Genomic DNA, 17,791 nt, shown 5'->3' on the forward strand with positions numbered 1-17,791 from the left:
GGCCAAGAAAATAAGGAGAAATCTGGGTCACTAAACTGTAAACTCGTTGTGGGCAGGGAACGAGTCTACCAACTCTGCTATATTGTATTCTCTCAAGCACTTAACACAATGTTGTACGTACAGTGAGTGCTCAATAAACACAAGTAATTGATAGCACCCAATGTGGTGCATAGCTTTCCTCCCACAACTTTACTCATAAGATGCTTTTGAAATATCCATCAGCTGATTGATTCACAAAGATAATTCCTTTCGGCAGAACCCAGTGAAATATTTACCTTACTTATTCATTCATTCAATAGTACTTATTGAGCGCTTACTGTGTGCAGAGCACTGTACTAAGCGCTTGGAATGTACAAATCGGTAACAGATAGAGACAGTCCCTGCCCTTTGACAGGTTTACATTCTAATCGGGGGAGACGGACAGACGAGAACAATGGCAATAAACAGAATCAAGGGGAAGAACATCTCATTAAAACAGTAGCAAATAAATAGAATCAAGGTGATGTACATCTCATTAACACTAAATTTTGGGGTGGAGGACAAGGGGAATCCTTGAGGATTATATTTTCCATTTAGGGTATGCTAACGGAGACTCTCCTACTCCGGCAGGGCTTTCAGAGCCCTTGTTGAGTGTCATCCTATAATTGTGGTATTTGTTAAGCCTTTACAATGGGCCAAGCGCCGTTTCAAGTGCTGGGTTAGACACAGGATAATCAGATACCAGAGAGGACTCACAGTCTAAGTAGGAGGGAGAACAGGAAGGACGGAACTGAGGCACAGTGAAGTTAAGTGACTTGCCCAACGTCACACAGCAGACACGTGACGGAGCTGTATTATTCATTCATTCAATAGTATTTACTGAGCGCTTACTATGTGCAGAGCACTGTACTAAGCGCTTGGAATGTACAAATCGGCAACAGATGGAGACAGTCCCCGCCCATTGACGGGCTTACAGTCTAATCAACGCAGGTCTTCGGACTCCCGGGCCTGTGCTCTTTCACTAGGCAGTGCTGCTTCTCTAAACTGGCACATTAGCCTTTATTTCCTCTCCCTGGGGCTTTGGAGAGGACTCACTAAACTTAGAGGGTTTAAACAAAGGTTACCCCAAAACAAAGACGGTAAATACTTTTTCTACCCAGGTGCTGTGTAAAATAACCAAAACGTCAGTTTACGCTGAGGGAAAAAAGCCTATCTCAAAAGAGTGACTCTACTGCCCCTAACTTTTCACAAAACACATTTGAGGGGACAGGACTATGTATAACATGGTATTTTTTAATTTCAGTTTCCCCAAAATACCTTTTCACTGCCAAGGAACTATACTAAATGACTGGCACTTTACACACACACACACACACACACATACATATTCGCCCCACCCCCCCATAAGAAATTGGCAAGGAATGTGTCTGTTTATTGCTGTATTATATTCATTCATTCATTCATTCATTCAATAGCATTTATTGAGCATTTAGTATGTGCAGAGCACTGTACTAAGCGCTTGGAATGTACAATTCAGCAACAGATAGAGACAATCCCTACCCACTGATGGGCTTACAGTCTAATCAGGGGAGAAAAAAATAATGTTGGTATTTGTTAAGCACTTATTATGTGCAGAGCACTAAGCGCTGGGGTAGATACAGGGTAATCAGGTTGTCCCACGTGAGGCTCACAGTCTTAATCTCCATTTTACAGATGAGGTAACTGAGGCCCAGAGAAGTTAAATGACTTGCCCACAGTCACACAGCCGACAACTGGCGGAGCAGGGATTCAAACCCATGACCTCTGACACCCAAGTCCGGGCTCTTTCCACTGAGTCTCTCCCAAGCAGTGCTCTGCACACAGTAAGTACTCAGTAAATGTGATTGAGTGAATGGTGCACCTATCTGACTTTTGTTTTCAAAGATTTTGTTACTGACACAGATTTTTAGCCACTTAAATGTCGATCTGGATATGACCACGGTATGACTGATAATCTATTCCACACTCTGAGCAGGTAAAGAGTTTGGTCACTGCACTGGTGTCTTTGGCTAGTCTTATTTTTCTATTTGTTTTAGAAGTGCAAATTAAAACTTATCAAGCCCAGACTCTGGTGAACCTCTGAGTGTGGCGTGGCAGGGAATGTTTGGAGCATCACTTCTACTCTCTTCCCCACAGACTGTGAGCCTGTCATTGGGCAGGGATTGCCTCTACCTGTTGCCGAATTGTACATTCCAAGCACGTAGTACCGTGTTCTGCACATAGTAAGCACTCAATAAATACTATTGAATGAATTAGGAGTGAACAATGCAAGCCTAAATACGATTACTAGATAGCTGGAGTGACCTCAAATATCACTAAGAAATCAATCAACAAAGATCTGGACTGCCTTTGTGCAAAGATATAATAGTATCATAATAAGACTAAGTCAGTCAGCAGTCAATCATGCTTATTGAGCACTTACTGAGTGCACAGCACTGTACTAAGCACTTGGAAGAGTACAATATAACAATATACCAGACAAATTCCCTGCCTGCTACGAAATTACAGTCTAGAGGAACGAATACACAGGTGGGAATTAGACATGATCCCTATCTCTTGAGGGATAGTTGTTTGAGGTTTACATCCTAATTCCTGATTCTCTAGTGAAAATAAAAATAATTGTGGTATTTGTTAAGCGCTTACTATGGGCCGAGCAATGTACTAAATGCTAGGCTAGACAGAGATGATCAGGTCCCACATGGGGCTCACAGTCTAAGTAGGAGGGAGACCAGGCATTGAATCCTCATTTTGTCAGTGAGGTGACTGATGCACAGAGAAGTGAAGTGACTTGCCCAAGATCACACAGCGGACAAATTGCAGATCCGGGATTAAAACTCAGGTCCTCTGACTCCGAGGCTCAAACTCTTCCACTAGGTCACGCTGCAAAAATCTTGCTGTGATTATGTGTCCCCATTACACTGTAAATCCCTTCTGGGCAGGGAACGTGTCTACCATCTCTGTTATACTGTAATCTCCCAAGTGTTTAGTACAGTGCTCAGCACACAGTAAGCACGCAATAAATACGATTGATTGGTTAATAGAGTTTCCTTGCATTCAGTCCTCAGGAGTGTCACTGCTGTGATTTTATCCTCTTTTTATGTTGTGGAGTACGACACTCAACTCCGCTGTAAAAACTGTTGAAATATTTGCTTCTTACCAGAGGGAGGTCACTATAGGCACTATTTAGGTGATCACTCAGTTCCTCGGGGATCAGTTTAGACTACTGGCAGTTGAGAAAATTCTTAACTGAAAATCAAGGATATTTTTGGAAGGAAAGAAAAGGAGAAAAAGAAACATGGGAACAAGAAAAACAAATAATAATGTTGATATTTGTTAAGCGCTTACTATGTGCAGAGCACTGTTCTAAGCGCTGGGGTAGACACAGGGGAATCAGGTTGTCCCATGTGGGGCTCACAATGAAAAATGAATGAATGAATGAAAAATGAAAAAAACAAACTTGTGCAGGGAACTTTTTGCTCCTGGATTCCCCACCAGGGTGTCTGCCCACATCTCTACTGTGGTGATCAGAAAAGATGGAGTGAAGGGAAAGTTGTCCCCTGACTCCCCTGACCACTGCTCCCTGTCACAAAACAAGTCATTTATGCTAGAGAACATTTGAATAATTGTGATATTTGTTGAGCATTTATTATATGCACAGCACTGTACTAAATGTTAGGGTAGAAACACGCTAATGAGGTCAGACACAGTCCCTATCCCATATGGGGCTTCCAGTTTAAGTAGGGAAGAACAAGAATATAGTCTCCCTTTTACCGATGAGGAAACCGAGGCACAAAGAATTTAAATGATTTGCTCGAGGTCACCCAGAAGGCAAGTTTCAAAGGAAGGATTAGAACCTGATTCCAGCTCGGTCACATGTCTGCTGAATGACCTTGCGCAGGTCACTTCACTTCTCTGTACCTCAGTTGCCTTATCTGAAAAATGTACATTAAGATTGTGAGCCCCACGTGGGACATAGACTGTGTCCAATCTGATTATCTTGTATCTATCCCAGAGCTTAGTACAGTGTCTGGTACATTTTGTCTTGCCTCATGCTGTCGAGTCACCTCCATAGCGACTACATAGACACCTCTCTCCCAGAACACCCCACCTCCATTTGCAATCATTCTGGTAGTGGATCCATAGAGTTTTCTAGGTAAAAATCCAGAAGCGGTTTACTATCACCTCCTTCCACGCAGTAAACTTGAGTCTCTGCCCTCGACTTTCTCCCATGCCGCTGCTGCCCAGCATGGGTGAATTTTGCACTCGCTAGCCACTGCCCAAGCTAGGAATGGAATGGGTAGGCCTCTCTTTGACTCTCCCTCCCTTAGTTGAGACTGGTAGAGTACTGGAAACTCTCCAGGTGTGATCCTGAGAGGGGGAACTGGCACACAGTAAGTGCTTAATCAATCAATCATATTTATTGAGTCCTTAAATTCAGTCCTAGAGTACTGAATTAAGCACGTGGGGGAGTGCAATATAACAAAGTTGGTAGACATATTCCCTGACGAAAATGAGAGTCTGGAGGAGGGGAAATACCACTGACAAATACCATTAAAAAAACCCCAAAGATCCTCTGACTTCCCGGCTTGGGCTGTTTCCTATAGGAAACCTGCTCCTCCCTTGAAGATTTCAAAGAGGTCAATCCGACAAACCAAAGCTACTAAACTTACCAGACCTAAAATCAATTACAACAAATGCCTGGAACTCTGAAGAAAACCTCTGCTTCTGTATGTATAAGCCAGAGACAGAACATGGGCGAGGGGTTAGTGGCGAGATGGACAAGATGGAGGTACAGTGAGAAGGTTAGCATTAGAGAAGCAGCGTGGCTCATTGGAAAGAGCCTGGGCTTTGGAGTCAGAGGTCATGAGTTCGAATTCCAGCTCTGCCACTTGTCAGCTGTGTGACTGTGGGCAAGTCACTTAACTTCTCTGTGCCTCAGTTCCCTCATCTGTAAAATGAGGATGAAGACTGTGAGCCCCACGTGGGACAACCTGATTTCCCTGTGTCTACCCCAGCGCTTAGAACAGTGCTCTGCACATAGTAAGCGCTTAACAAATACCAACATTATTATTATTATTAGAGGAGCGAGGAATGCAGCCTGGGTTTTAGCAAGGTGAGGTAGAAGGTGGGTAGGGTGACTGAGTGCTTTAAAACCAATGGTGAGGAATTTTTGTTTGATGCGAAGGTAGATGGGCAACCACTGGAGTTTCTTGAGGAGTGGGGAAACATGCCCTACATTGTTATAGAATATATTCTGAATATAATAATGTTACATATGATGGAACACAGTAAGCACTTAAATGCCGCTATTATAATAATAATAATGTTGGTATTTGTTAAGCACTTACTATGTACAAAGCACCATTCTAAGCACTGGGGGGGAATACATGGTGATCAGGTTGTCCCTTGTGGGGCTCACAGTCTTCATCCCCATTTTACAGATGAAGTAACTGAGGCCCAGAGAAGTTAAGTGACTTGCCCAAAGTCACATAGTTGACAAGTGGCAGCACCGGGATTAGAACCCATGACTTCTGACTCCCAAGCCCGGGCTCTTTCCACTGAGCCACGCTGTTTATCTAATGATAACGATGACCATTATCATTATTAGATAGGTTCAACTAAATATGAAATATGTAGTACAGAATGCCAAAATTGTGGAGTACAGCTAAAGACGAGCCAAGCAAAAGAAAAGGGAAGGAACGGTTTCAGAGCTATGTATCCAACCAAGAAATACAGTAACCTTAAAGCCAAGGTCAAAGAGAGTTTCAACAGTTATTGAAGGTGATGGCTAAGACTAGAGGTAAAGAAAAATATTGGGTTGAACAGCAAAGGTCACGATGGACCTTCATGAGAGCAGCTTACAGAGAATAATTAAAGTGAAATTCAAATTGTAATAAGTTGTTGAGGGAGCGGATGCGGAACAAATGGAGATAGGAGGTGGAGACGGTGCCTTCAAGGATTGCAAGTGTAGAGAGGAAAATAAACAACAACTGGTGAGTGAAGTGGTCCAGTGGCATGTTTAAGGAAAGGGGAGAATGAATCAGAGAAGTTGGTGAACCCAGGAAATCAGGAGTTTGAGAAGGATTTTGAAAGCCTTCATGAATCTGGGGAAGAGATGCAGTTTTGGGAAGCAGCACGGCCCAGTGGATAGAGCCCGGGCCTGAGAGACAGGAAACTGGAGTTCTAATCCCAGCTCTGCCACTTTTCTGCTGCTTGACCTTAGGCAAGTCATTTAACTTCTCTGTGCCTCAATCCCCTCATCTGTATAAAATGGGAATTAAGACTGTGAACCCCACGTGGGCCAGGGACTGAGTCCAACCTGAAAATCTTGTATCTACCTCAGTGTTTAGTACAGTGCATGGCATGTAGTAAGTGCTTAACAAATACCCTTATTACTATCGTTATCATTATTATTATTATTATTATCAGGAGAGTGAGTGGGAGGCAGGCAAATAGTAACAATGTTCTGCAGTGGCTAGGGCAATTTTGGAGCCGGAGAATACATATCTACATATACTCTGTTGCTTCTGCCTACCTAATGATAGCAATAATAAAATTACAATCTTTGTTACGCACTTAGTATGTGTTCAGAGCTGGAATTGATTCATACAATCGGATTCAATACAGATCCTGTATTACACGGGACTCCAGTGTAAGTACGAAGGAGAACAGGTATTTAATCCCCACTTTACAGATGAGGAAACTGAGACACAGGGAAGTTAAGAGACTTGCCCATGGTCTCAAAGCAGGAAAGTGGCAGAGCCAGGATTCATTCATTCATTCATCCAATCATATTTATTGTGCGCTTACTCTGTGCAAAGCACTGTACTATCTTAGCATGGCCTCGTGGATAGAGCATGGACCTGGGAGTCAGAAAGTCATGGGTTCTAATTCTGGCTCTGCCACTTGTCTGCTGTGTGACCTTGGACAATAATAATAATAATAATAATAATAATATTGGTATTTGTTAAGCGCTCACTATGTGCAGAGCACTGTTCTAAGTGCTGGGGAAGATACGGGGTAATTAGGTTGTCCCACGTGAGGCTCACAGTTAATCCCCATTTTACAGATGAGGCAACTGAGGCACAGAGAGGTTAAGTGACTTGCCCACAGTCACACAGCTGACAAGTGGCAGAGCTGGGATTTGAACCCATGACCTCTGACTCCCAAGCCCAGGCTCTTTCCACTGAGCCATGCTGAAGTCACTTAACTTCTCTATGCCTCAGTTCCCTCATCTCTATAAAATGGGGATTAAGACTATGAGCCCTATGTGGGACAGGGACTGTGTCCAACCTGATCATCCTATATCTAGCCCAGCGCTTAGAACAGAACCAGGCTCATAGTAATCACTTACATGTCATTATTACTACTAGTATTACTGTAACCAGCTGCCTCAGCTTTTATAGAGGAGGGAATATTTCAAGACTCTGTGCTTTCCCTTTTCACAGAAGAAAGCAGGAGTAAAAGCTTGGATGGGAAAAGTAGCGGGAAGGAGGAAATGTTAAATAGAGCTCGACTTTACATCTCCCTTATCCTTTTAGTGGTTTAAGTGAAAGCCGGGAGACTTGAGAGGAAATTTATCTACTTGGCTATTCCCACACCATTGCGTTGGTTCCCTGATATGAAAAGGCCACAGTTATGGATCCCCGAGCCGAAGATAAATTTCCCTTCCCAAAATGTAATTGCCTGTCTTGTCTCTTAATCCACACTCTTTGCCCACTGAGATTTCCCACTTTCCAATACGGTTCAATTCTTTTGAATTTGAGTATACTCTCTGGAAATGATCCTCATCATATCAATCAATGATCCATATTTATTGGGGGCTTGATGTTTGCCTGCTATTTCCTGCTGGGGAGTGTCCAATAAAAGAAGAAGGCAGAAAAATAATAATAATAATAATAATAATAATCACGGTATTTGGTAAGCACTTACTATGTGCAAAGCACTGTACTAAGTGCTGGATCTGTGCCCTCAAGAATTTGATATTCTAGTACATCCTCTTCTCTAATACCTCCAATACAGTTGATCCACCATTTCCCAGTTCTTCCAATCAATCAATCAATAATTCAGTAGCATTTATTGGCTGTCCAATATGTGCAGCGTTGTATGAAAAGCCTGGGAAAGTGCAATAAAGGAAGAAGGTACAATCTACGCCTACAAGATTTTCACAATCTATCAGGGGAGCCAAACATGACACGATTTACAGATGGGAAAAGCAATAAGTGCTTACAAAGTGCTACAGGAAAGACCTAAGTACTGAGATGGTCCAGAAATGCTGAGATAGCATTAGGGAGGATGGAACCTGGGGAGAAGACCCTGTAGTTAAGTGCTCCTTGAGGAACTCCAAAAACTGAGCTGACATATAAATCTATTCCCAATTTAATTCTCACCAATTAATAATATTTATTGAATGCCTGTGGAGGCAATTATTCTAAATACCTGGGAGAATTTACTAGAACTGATGTACATTATCTCTGCCTTTAGGAGCTTTGCATTAGGAGCAGTTAAAAGTGGAAAAAGCACCAGACTGGAAGTCAGGAAACTTGGGTTCTAATACACTAGACTGTAAGCTTGTTGTGGGCAGGGAATTGCATGGTTTATTGTTGTATTGTACTTTCCCAAGCTCTTAGTACACTGTTCAGCACACAGTAAGCACTTAATAAATATGACTGATTGAATGAATGAATCCTGGCTCTGCCACTTTCCTGCTGTGAGACCATGGACAAGTCGCTTAACTTCCCTGTGTCTCAGTTTCCTCAACTGTAAAGTGGGGATTAAATACTTGTTCTCCTTCGTACTTAGACTGGAGTCCCATGTAATACAAGATCTTTATCCAATCTGAATGCATGTCTCTACTCCAGCCCTGAGCACACAGTAAGTGCTTAACAAAGATTGTAATTTATTATTGCTATTATTAGGTAGGTAGAAGCAATAGCATATATATAGATAAGGATTCTCCACCTTCAAAATTGCCCTAGCCATTGCAGAACATTGTTACCATTTGCTTGTTTCCTACTCATTCTGTTGATGATAATGATTATAATAATAAGGATAATGCTAATAATAGTAATAATGGTTTTTGTTAAGTGCTTACTACATACCAGGCACTGTACTAAGCACTGAGGTAGATAAAAGACGATCAGGTTGGACCCAGTTCCTGTCCCACACAAGGCTCAAAGTCTTAATCCCCATATATACAGATGAGGGAACGCAAGCACAGAGAAGTTAAATGAGTTGCCCAAGGTCACACAGCAGACAAGTGTCAGAGCCGGGATTAGAACACGTGACTTTCTGAATTCCAGGCCCATCTTCTATCTGCTAGGCCACGCTGAGATAGACCATTCTTTTCTCCCATTTCCTACCACAAAATAGTACTACAATTATTAAATTTGAGACTGTAAACTACCAACTCTATATATGGTACTCTCCCAAGAATTTAGTACCGTAATTGATCAATAAATATGACTGATTGGCTGAATTAGGTTGCAGGTTCCTTGATGGCAAGGATCGTGTCCACCAGATCTATGCACTCTCCCAAGCACTGCAGTCAGAGAATGCACAATAAATGAATTGCTAACTAAACTTGCCTCAGTGCTTCTTTCAGGGAAGCTGTTGTTCAAAGCCTAATAACGGAAATAACCCAATAGTTTGAAAAAAATCCCAGAGCAAAAGAAAATTGTTTTCTCTTCACTCTACCTGAACAAAGAAGACCTTTATGAGGAAAAAGTAAACACCTACCTTTGTGGAATATAGAACATGTGCTGGGGAGGAGGTTTATAGAGGACTCCTTCATACACAGGCCACAGACCGCTTAAAATTCGGAAGAGAGAGCTTTTTCCACAACCATTGGGTCCGGTTATTAGAAGATGCATCCCCTCTTGGACCTAAATTAGCATTAAAATGACAAAAATGCAGTACCTTGAAACTGGGTTTACTCTTCTTTCAGTTACGTTTTTCAGAAATAGTTGTTACCATAATCTCAGGTTTCAAATATTCTAAGAAGCAAAGGAAATCCTAATTTAGCATTGAAGGCATTGAATTTTGCCAGTAATTATTTGGAGTTGGAATCACTGAATTTTGTTTCTCCTTTTTTCTGGATGAAAGAAGTATTGATAAGCCTCAGAGGATAGTCCAATACTCCCTGAGTGGTTCTATAAAATAAAAACTCAGGATTTGTTTTTCAGGGATGCTTTGGTCATCCCTACAGGAAAACAAAGTTGCCTGGTAAACCTGAAGTCATATTAATTTGACACTTTAGGTAGAATCCACTGGTACAGATAAATCGAAGGATCAAGACAAACTTTGTTGTGTGCAAGGATCTAGAGATTACAAAAAACAGAGGTAGCCACATTATGCCATACTCTGAACAGAAGTAGTTGATATTTAGGCATATTTCCAGTTTGAGAATGATAGGGGCAAATCATAAATATGAAAAAAATCTGTCCAAATTTGTGAATCTATCAAAATCACTTCCATTCTTTTCTGTGTAGAACGTAAACCATTTCATTTTCAGCAATACCCATAATTGGCAGCTCGTCCATTGCTACAGAAAAACAAAGGATTGTTAATCAGACCATGGTTTTGGTTTTATTGACCCCCGCGACAAACAAGGAAATATATCTGTTGGAATCATGGATATCTGAACTTAGTCTTCCAATAAAGCAGAAACAGGGTAACAATATTTTATCCATTTCAACAATGACTGCTCAAAGGTTAATGGCACTCGTGATATACTCATATTAAAGATTGATATCATCTAAAACTATGGCAGGCTGAGACCCAATTATAGTGGTGTCCAAATTCTATTTTTTGCACTTCTAACTTTGAGCTACCATTTTCAGACCACAAGCTCCCAACTTACCACTTAAAACGCATCCTCTTCTCCTTCAAGCATATTCTTTTCTCCCACCAAGCCACCAATATTTTAACTCTCTCTATCTATCCCAAACTAAAATAATGATAATATATTTGTTAAGCATTTACTATGCGTCAAGCACTATTCTAAGTGCTGGGGTAGATATGAGGTAATCAGGTCAGACACAGTCTCCGTCCCCCAAAGGACGTGCAGGCTAATCCATCTTAGCCTGCATAGCAGTCCCCTTTCCTAAGTACATGGTCTATATTCTCAACACCACTGTCCTCTCTAACATGGTCCCTTGCCCACTGTCCCTCCATCGCTTTCACCCTAGATTTCTCTAGGAAAGAGCATGGGCCTGAGGGTCAGAAGACCTGGGTTCTAATCCTGGCTCTGCCACTTACCTGCTGTGCTACCTTGGGCAAGTCACTTAACTTCTTTGTTGTCAGTTCCCTCATCTGCAAAATGGGAATTCAATACCTCTGCCCTCTCCTACTAAGAATGTGGACCCTATAGGGGACCTGATTATCCTGTACCTACCTCAGAACTTAGAACAGTCCTTGGCACATAGTAAGCGCTTAACAAATACCACAATCATTATTATTATTCTTATCATTACTCCAATCTACCACGCTTGGACAGCTAAGAAATCACAGAAGAAATCCCCAAACCATTCTTGCTTCTGTCTTTTCATGGTACAACTCCATCTTTTCAATAGCCAAATAAAGATTCCTTCCCTCAGAGATTTCTTTGCCTACTTCCCAATCTGATTATCTTGCATTTACCCCAGTACTAGTTCAGGGCTTGGCACATATTAAGCACTTAACAAATACCATCACTGCTATTAACTTCAACAACTTTAAAAGTCTACAGTGTTTCCATCTCTCCTGGGCCATTAGACAGAAGGATGCTTAAGTGTTTCCTTACTCCTTACCTCTCTCCCAACATCCAGAAGAAGCATTGCCTATTAGTTAGAGCACAGGCCTGGGAGTCAGAAGGATCTGGGTTTCTAATCCCAGCTCTGCCACAGGTCTGCTTGTGACTTTGGGCAAGTCTATTCACTTCTCCAAGTGAGAAGTGAAATGTAAAACGGGGATTAAGACTGTGAGCCCTATGTGGGACAGGGATTGGGTCCATCCCAATTACCTACCCCAGCACTCAGAACAGTGCCTGGCACATAGTAAGTGCTTAAATAGCACAATTATTATTATTATATTATTTTATAGTACTCTCCCAAATAGTACAGAGCTTGGCACTCACTATTGATTGATGGGTGTGATGGTATAGAATACGAAAAGTGGGTCCAGAATTTGGAGGTAAAGGTAGGGGATAAGGTCCTAGTTTGCAGAGGAACAGTGCAAGTCAGGACAAGTAGAAAAGGTGAAGTGTTTTGAGATGACCATATCTAATGCACAACCACATTGAGGATGCTGAGGTGAGCTGAAAGCAGAAGCATTGAGAAGGGCAAGGAAACGGAAGGCTGGGAGGTGTGAAGGATCATCAATATTGAAGTTGATCATATTGCTAGTGGCTTGTGCAGTGGTCCTTGGACCATCGAAGGGAATGTGTCTGTTGATCGTTGTAATGTATTCTCCCAAGTATTTAGAACAGTGCTCTGCACAGGGTAAGCACTCAATAAATACAATTAAATGAATGAATGACTGTTCAGACAGCTTAATGTCATTTTTTTTTGGAAGAAACTAACTATAATGTTTAGTCTTTAGCCTCAAAAATCCAGAAGGAAGTATGTACATTAAATAGGATTTCAGGTTATGGCTCTAGGGAGAGATAGGATTTGCTCTTCATTCATTTTTGCAGTAGAGATTTTGCAGAGCAACTCATACCAAATGAGGGACTGAGATTGGGATGACAAGACCCCCTCTAGACTGTAAACTCGACCAACTCTGTTATATTGTTATAAGCACTAAGATTGATTGACTGAATGTCAAGTGCTTAAAGGGTACAGATCTAAGTGTGTAGGTGACACAGAAGGGGGAGGGAGTAGGGGAAATAAGGGCTTATCTGGGGAAGGCCTCTTGAAGGAGATGTGATTTCAATAAGGCTTTTGAAGGTAGGGAGTTTAGTGATCTGTGGTATATGAAGAGGGAGGAATGTCTAGGCCAGAAGGAGGAGATGGGCAATGGATTTATGGGGAGACAGATGAGACAGAAGTACAGTGGCTAGGTCAGAGATAGAGGGGTAAAGTGTGTGGGTTGTATTAAAGTAGGAGACCCGTGAAATGAGGTAGGAAAGGGAGAGCTGATTGAAGCCGATGGGTAAGGAGTTTCTGCTTGATTTAAAAGTGGATGGCAACTGCTACACATTTTTGAGGAGTGGGAAGATGTAGATTGGTTGAGCCGAGGAAGCAAACCGTGGTGGTGATTCAGGATTGTGGGTTGATGGTGCGGGTTTGGCGGAGGGTCAGGGGAGTGAGGGAATTAAGTTCACGGAAGGGGGTGGTATTACGGGAGTAGGAGGTAGGTTGGATAAGGAGATCATAAGGAGGCGTGATGACTTTAGAAAACAGGAGGGGTCAAAACGCTGGCGGTTTCGATGGGTCAGACAGGACAGATTTGTCGGGAAGGGATGTGGGGGAAAGTGTGCGGGTCAGGCGATTGTGGTCAGAGAACGGAATTTCAGTGTTGCTGAGGTTAGGGATTGTACAGTGAGTAGAGATGAGGAGATAGAGCGTGTGTCCAAGTTGGTGAGTGGGTGAGGCGGAATGGAGCGGGAGGTCGGTGGAGTTGATGACTGAGAGGAAGAGGGTAGCAGAAAGGTCATGGGAACATTCGTACGGATGTTGAAATTCCCTGGGATCGGTATAGGGATGGAGAAACAGAGATTGGGGGAGTGATAGTGGAGTGTCCTGAAGCAGCTTGAGGAAACCAGGGAAAACATTCGTTTGGAAACTAAACTATATAATTTCCACCTTATGACTTCATCACCTCTTCACAAACGTCATTGGGATATTACAATGTTTGGTTTAAAATTTATGTGAAAGATTTACCTGTATTCAAATATTTCTTGAAAATATTTTAAAGTACTCCATTTCTACCTAATGTCTTCTGCCTGATTGTACAATGAATGTGAACGTAAAATGAATGTGAAATATAAACCTCACGTATCTTCTGAGCAATTGGGATATATATAACATTTTTCCCTTAAAATCAGGTTAGGTTTTTGAGGAACCTAATTACAATATCGAGCGATGAGTAGTTCAAGTATTTTTTTTTGGATAAATCATTTTCAGGAAAAAAAATGTACATTTTTAGTTTTTGCTTTCTGAAAAAAATGATTTGGCTTAGAGGAGCAAGTGAAGCTCATAAAGGCCAATGCAGAAGTCACAGATCCAGCCACAAAGACTACTGGAACAGGTTGTCCCTTGTTATGTTTTTGTGATTAATATCTGTTGTACCTAGCAATGGTTTCTCTTCGGCCTTCTTGTCTTTTTCCGTGCTCAAACACATCCACTCCCTTCTTGAGGGCAGTGCACCCACGCACATCTGTCCTCAAAAACTGCCAGTTTTAATAATAATGGTATTTATTAAGCACTTACTATGTGCCAAGCACTGTGCTAAGCGCTGGGGTAGATACCAGGTAATCAGGTTGTCCGATGTGGGGCTCACAGTCTTAATCCCCAATTTACAGATGAGGTAACTGAGGCACAGAGAGGTTAAGCAACTTGCCCAAAGTCACCAAGCTGACAAGTGGCGGAGCCGGGATTAGAACACACGACCTCTGACTCCCAAGCCTGGGCTCTTGCCACTGAGCCACACTGCTTCTCAGTTCTCAGTTTTCAACTGAGATACAGGACTGTAATAATGTTGGTATTTGTTAAAGCACTTACTATGTGCAGAGCACTGTTCTAAGCACTGGGGTAGACACAGGGGAATCAGGTTGTCCCACGTGGGGCTCACAGTCTTCATCCCCATTTTACAGATGAGGTAACTGAGGCACAGAGAAGTTAAGTGACTTGCCCACAGTCACACAGCTGACAAGTAGCAGAGCTGGGATTCGAACTCATGACCCCTGACTCCAAAGCCCATGCTCTTTCCACTGAGCCACGCTGCTTCTCAAACTGTCAGAATAATCAGAAAAAGGTACTTTACTTGAGAGTATAAAGTTTTTAAGGACACGGTGAAACTAAACTGCCTGAAGTTTAGTTTCACCGTGTCCTTAAAAACTTTATACTCTCAAGTAAAGTACATTTTTCTGATTTTCATCCTGACAATACAGCAGTGGAAACCAAGTGCCCTTTCTCTCTCTCTTCAGGAGTAACTGTCTAAAACTCCTTCTATAATTGAGTCACTATGCCCGCCTTTCTTGATTTCCCTTCCTTTCCATATGCTCCTCCAAATACTTAACTTAATGAATATGAATTCTGTGTTGTTTTGTTGTAATGTGTTGGCAACAATCAGAAGATTCGTGCAAATCATCTTACTTTGAAGTTTAGCCGGGAAGCCACCACTTCTCCAGTTGGGGTAATAATAGGAACATTTTCACAAATAATTCCGTGATCCACATCAATAACCTTTCCTACGAGGTAAGGAAAGGTTTCAGTTAGTACAACACTCACCAAGGTTTGCTACTTATTAAACATGTGATTAATAATTAAGTAAACAGTTATTTCTCCTCCAGGGATTACAGTATATTTTTCTCTAAGATCTGGCAACCAAAATTTAATGCAACTTTTAAAATCACAGTTTAATGAGGGCGATGCCAACTAACTGATATACTTTTTTATAACATTTAATTGCCACTAAAACTAAGCATAATGGCTTATTACCCCTGGCAAAACCTAGTTCAAAATTAGGTAACTTTTTAAAAAAATTTAGATACCAAAAATATTAAAAATGAATTTAACAGTGAATAATGTGATCTAAAAAATCATAGGTGAATAAATAAGACATTGGGCAGTCAAAGCACAGTCCAACAGGCACCAGTGCAGTAACTAATCCTGGAGCCTGAGAGTGTAATGAAATACATCTCAAACCATGCTGATGAATATGTGCATAACTGGGATGGTTTATTATTATCACAGGACTAGTAACTCACAGAACAACACACTGAAGCCCTCAAGTGCTGCTTGTTTACATATATATATATATATACACACATATATATATATATACATATGAATATTTTAATAAGGTATACATTGCTCCAGACTGTAAGCTCGTTACCGGCAGGGAACAGGTCTTCTAATTCTGCTCTATTTTACTCTTCCAAGCGCTCTCTCTGCACATAACAAGTGCTCAATAAATATGATTGATCAATGCCTTAAATTATGCACAAATGGAGAAGTATAAGTATGAAGTTTTCTAATTTTGTCGGTTTGGAGACAAGTGAATATCAACCACAGGACAAGTATCTAGCGATTATTACCTAATGATTTTTTGTGTAATATTTTACACACAAATTTAAAATTAAATTGAAGAGATGACTGTAGTATTTACTAACCACTGTATCAAGCACTGAGGTAGATATAAAGTAATCAGGTCCCACATGGGGCTTACAGTCTGAGTTGGAGGAAGCCCGGGTATTTAATCCCCATGTTGCAGACGAGGGAACTGAGGCACAGAGAGGTTAAGTGGCTTGCCCAGGATCACACAGCAAGTACGTGGCAGAGTTCGGATTAGAAACAGGTCCTCTGACACTCAGGCCCATGCTCTTTCCATTAGGCCACACTGCTTCTCAATGTTATGTAAATAGGTCCAACACATAGGATATTTAAATAGCAAATGATTCATTCGGCGACGTACCGCCTCGATAGAAATGACATGCGTTCGACCTTTAGGTTTGGCTTTTAAACTCTAGTAACACTGCTATTCTCTGGAGACATCAGGCATTCTGCTAATAACTGTAAATAGAATCAGCAATCTCAAGAGCTGATTAAATACAACTGATTGATCAACAACTAATAGTCAAATGGAAAAGGGACAGCTATTGTGATACGTTTTAATAGTCCTGGAGTCATAGCTTTCATTCATTCATATTTATTGAATGCTTAGCAAAGCACTGGACTAAGCGCTTGGGAGAATATGACGTAACAACAAACAGACACATTCCCTGCCCCACAGTGAGCTCACAGTCTAGAGAGGGAGGCAGATATTAATCTAAATAAATAAATAAGAGATAGATACATATGTGCTGTGGGGATGGGAGGGAGAATGAATGAAAGAGCAAGTAAGAGCAGTGGAGAAGGGAGTGGGAGAAGAGGAGAGGAGGGCTGAGTCAGGGAAGGATTCTTCATTCATTCATTCATTCATTCAATAGTATTTATTGAGCGCTTACTATGTGCAGAGCACTGTACTAAGCGCTTGGAATGTACAAATCGGTAGCAGATAGAGACAGTCCTTGCCCTTTGACGGGCTTACAGTCTAATCGGGGGAGATGGACGGACAAGAACAACAGCAATAGTGGAGATGTGCCTTCAATATGGCTTTGTGGTGGGAGAGAACAATTATCTGTCTGATAGTACCTACAAATGAACAGGTCCCACGAACAGAATCATAAGATACTTTAACCTAGAAGAAAAGAAAATGTTTGAGTATTTTACCCTTGATTTCTAAGGTGTCAGTGAAGAGAAGTTCAGTTTTATCTTCATTCTTGCTATGGTTTTCAGGCTCTTGAACAATAGCAGATCTCTTATAAATATCCCTTTTCACTTCATCAAAGACCGAAAACATATTGTACACTCGAGCAGTATAGCCAGCCAATTCAGTGATCTAAGAAAAAAAGGATGGTATTAATGTTGACATTTTCAGAGAAGATTAAATAAAATGCAAGAAAATGACTTTCCCATTCAGAGACACCCCTTAAAATATCTATTCTATGAAACAATCATTTTTATGGTATTTTTTAACCGCTTACTATGTGTCAAACACTGTTCTAAGCCCTTGGGTAGACACAGGTGAA

General features: G+C 41.4%; 1 protein-coding gene across 1 annotated transcript in view; it reads right to left on the minus strand.

Moving 5' to 3' along the window:
* The window catches only part of ABCD2 (ATP binding cassette subfamily D member 2), a 106,199-nt gene that overhangs the window by 52,307 nt on the left and 36,101 nt on the right, over positions 1 to 17,791 (minus strand). The window contains exons 4-6 of the mRNA XM_029047226.2: positions 17,433 to 17,601; positions 15,315 to 15,409; positions 9,757 to 9,902 (exon numbers count right to left, since the gene is read on the minus strand). Coding sequence (XP_028903059.1) covers positions 9,757 to 9,902; positions 15,315 to 15,409; positions 17,433 to 17,601 — 410 coding nt within the window. The remainder of the gene's footprint in view (positions 1 to 9,756; positions 9,903 to 15,314; positions 15,410 to 17,432; positions 17,602 to 17,791) is intronic.

The sequence above is a fragment of the Ornithorhynchus anatinus genome, chromosome 2 (assembly GCF_004115215.2).
Source record: "Ornithorhynchus anatinus isolate Pmale09 chromosome 2, mOrnAna1.pri.v4, whole genome shotgun sequence".
In the NCBI taxonomy this organism is placed as follows: Eukaryota; Metazoa; Chordata; class Mammalia; order Monotremata; family Ornithorhynchidae; genus Ornithorhynchus; species Ornithorhynchus anatinus.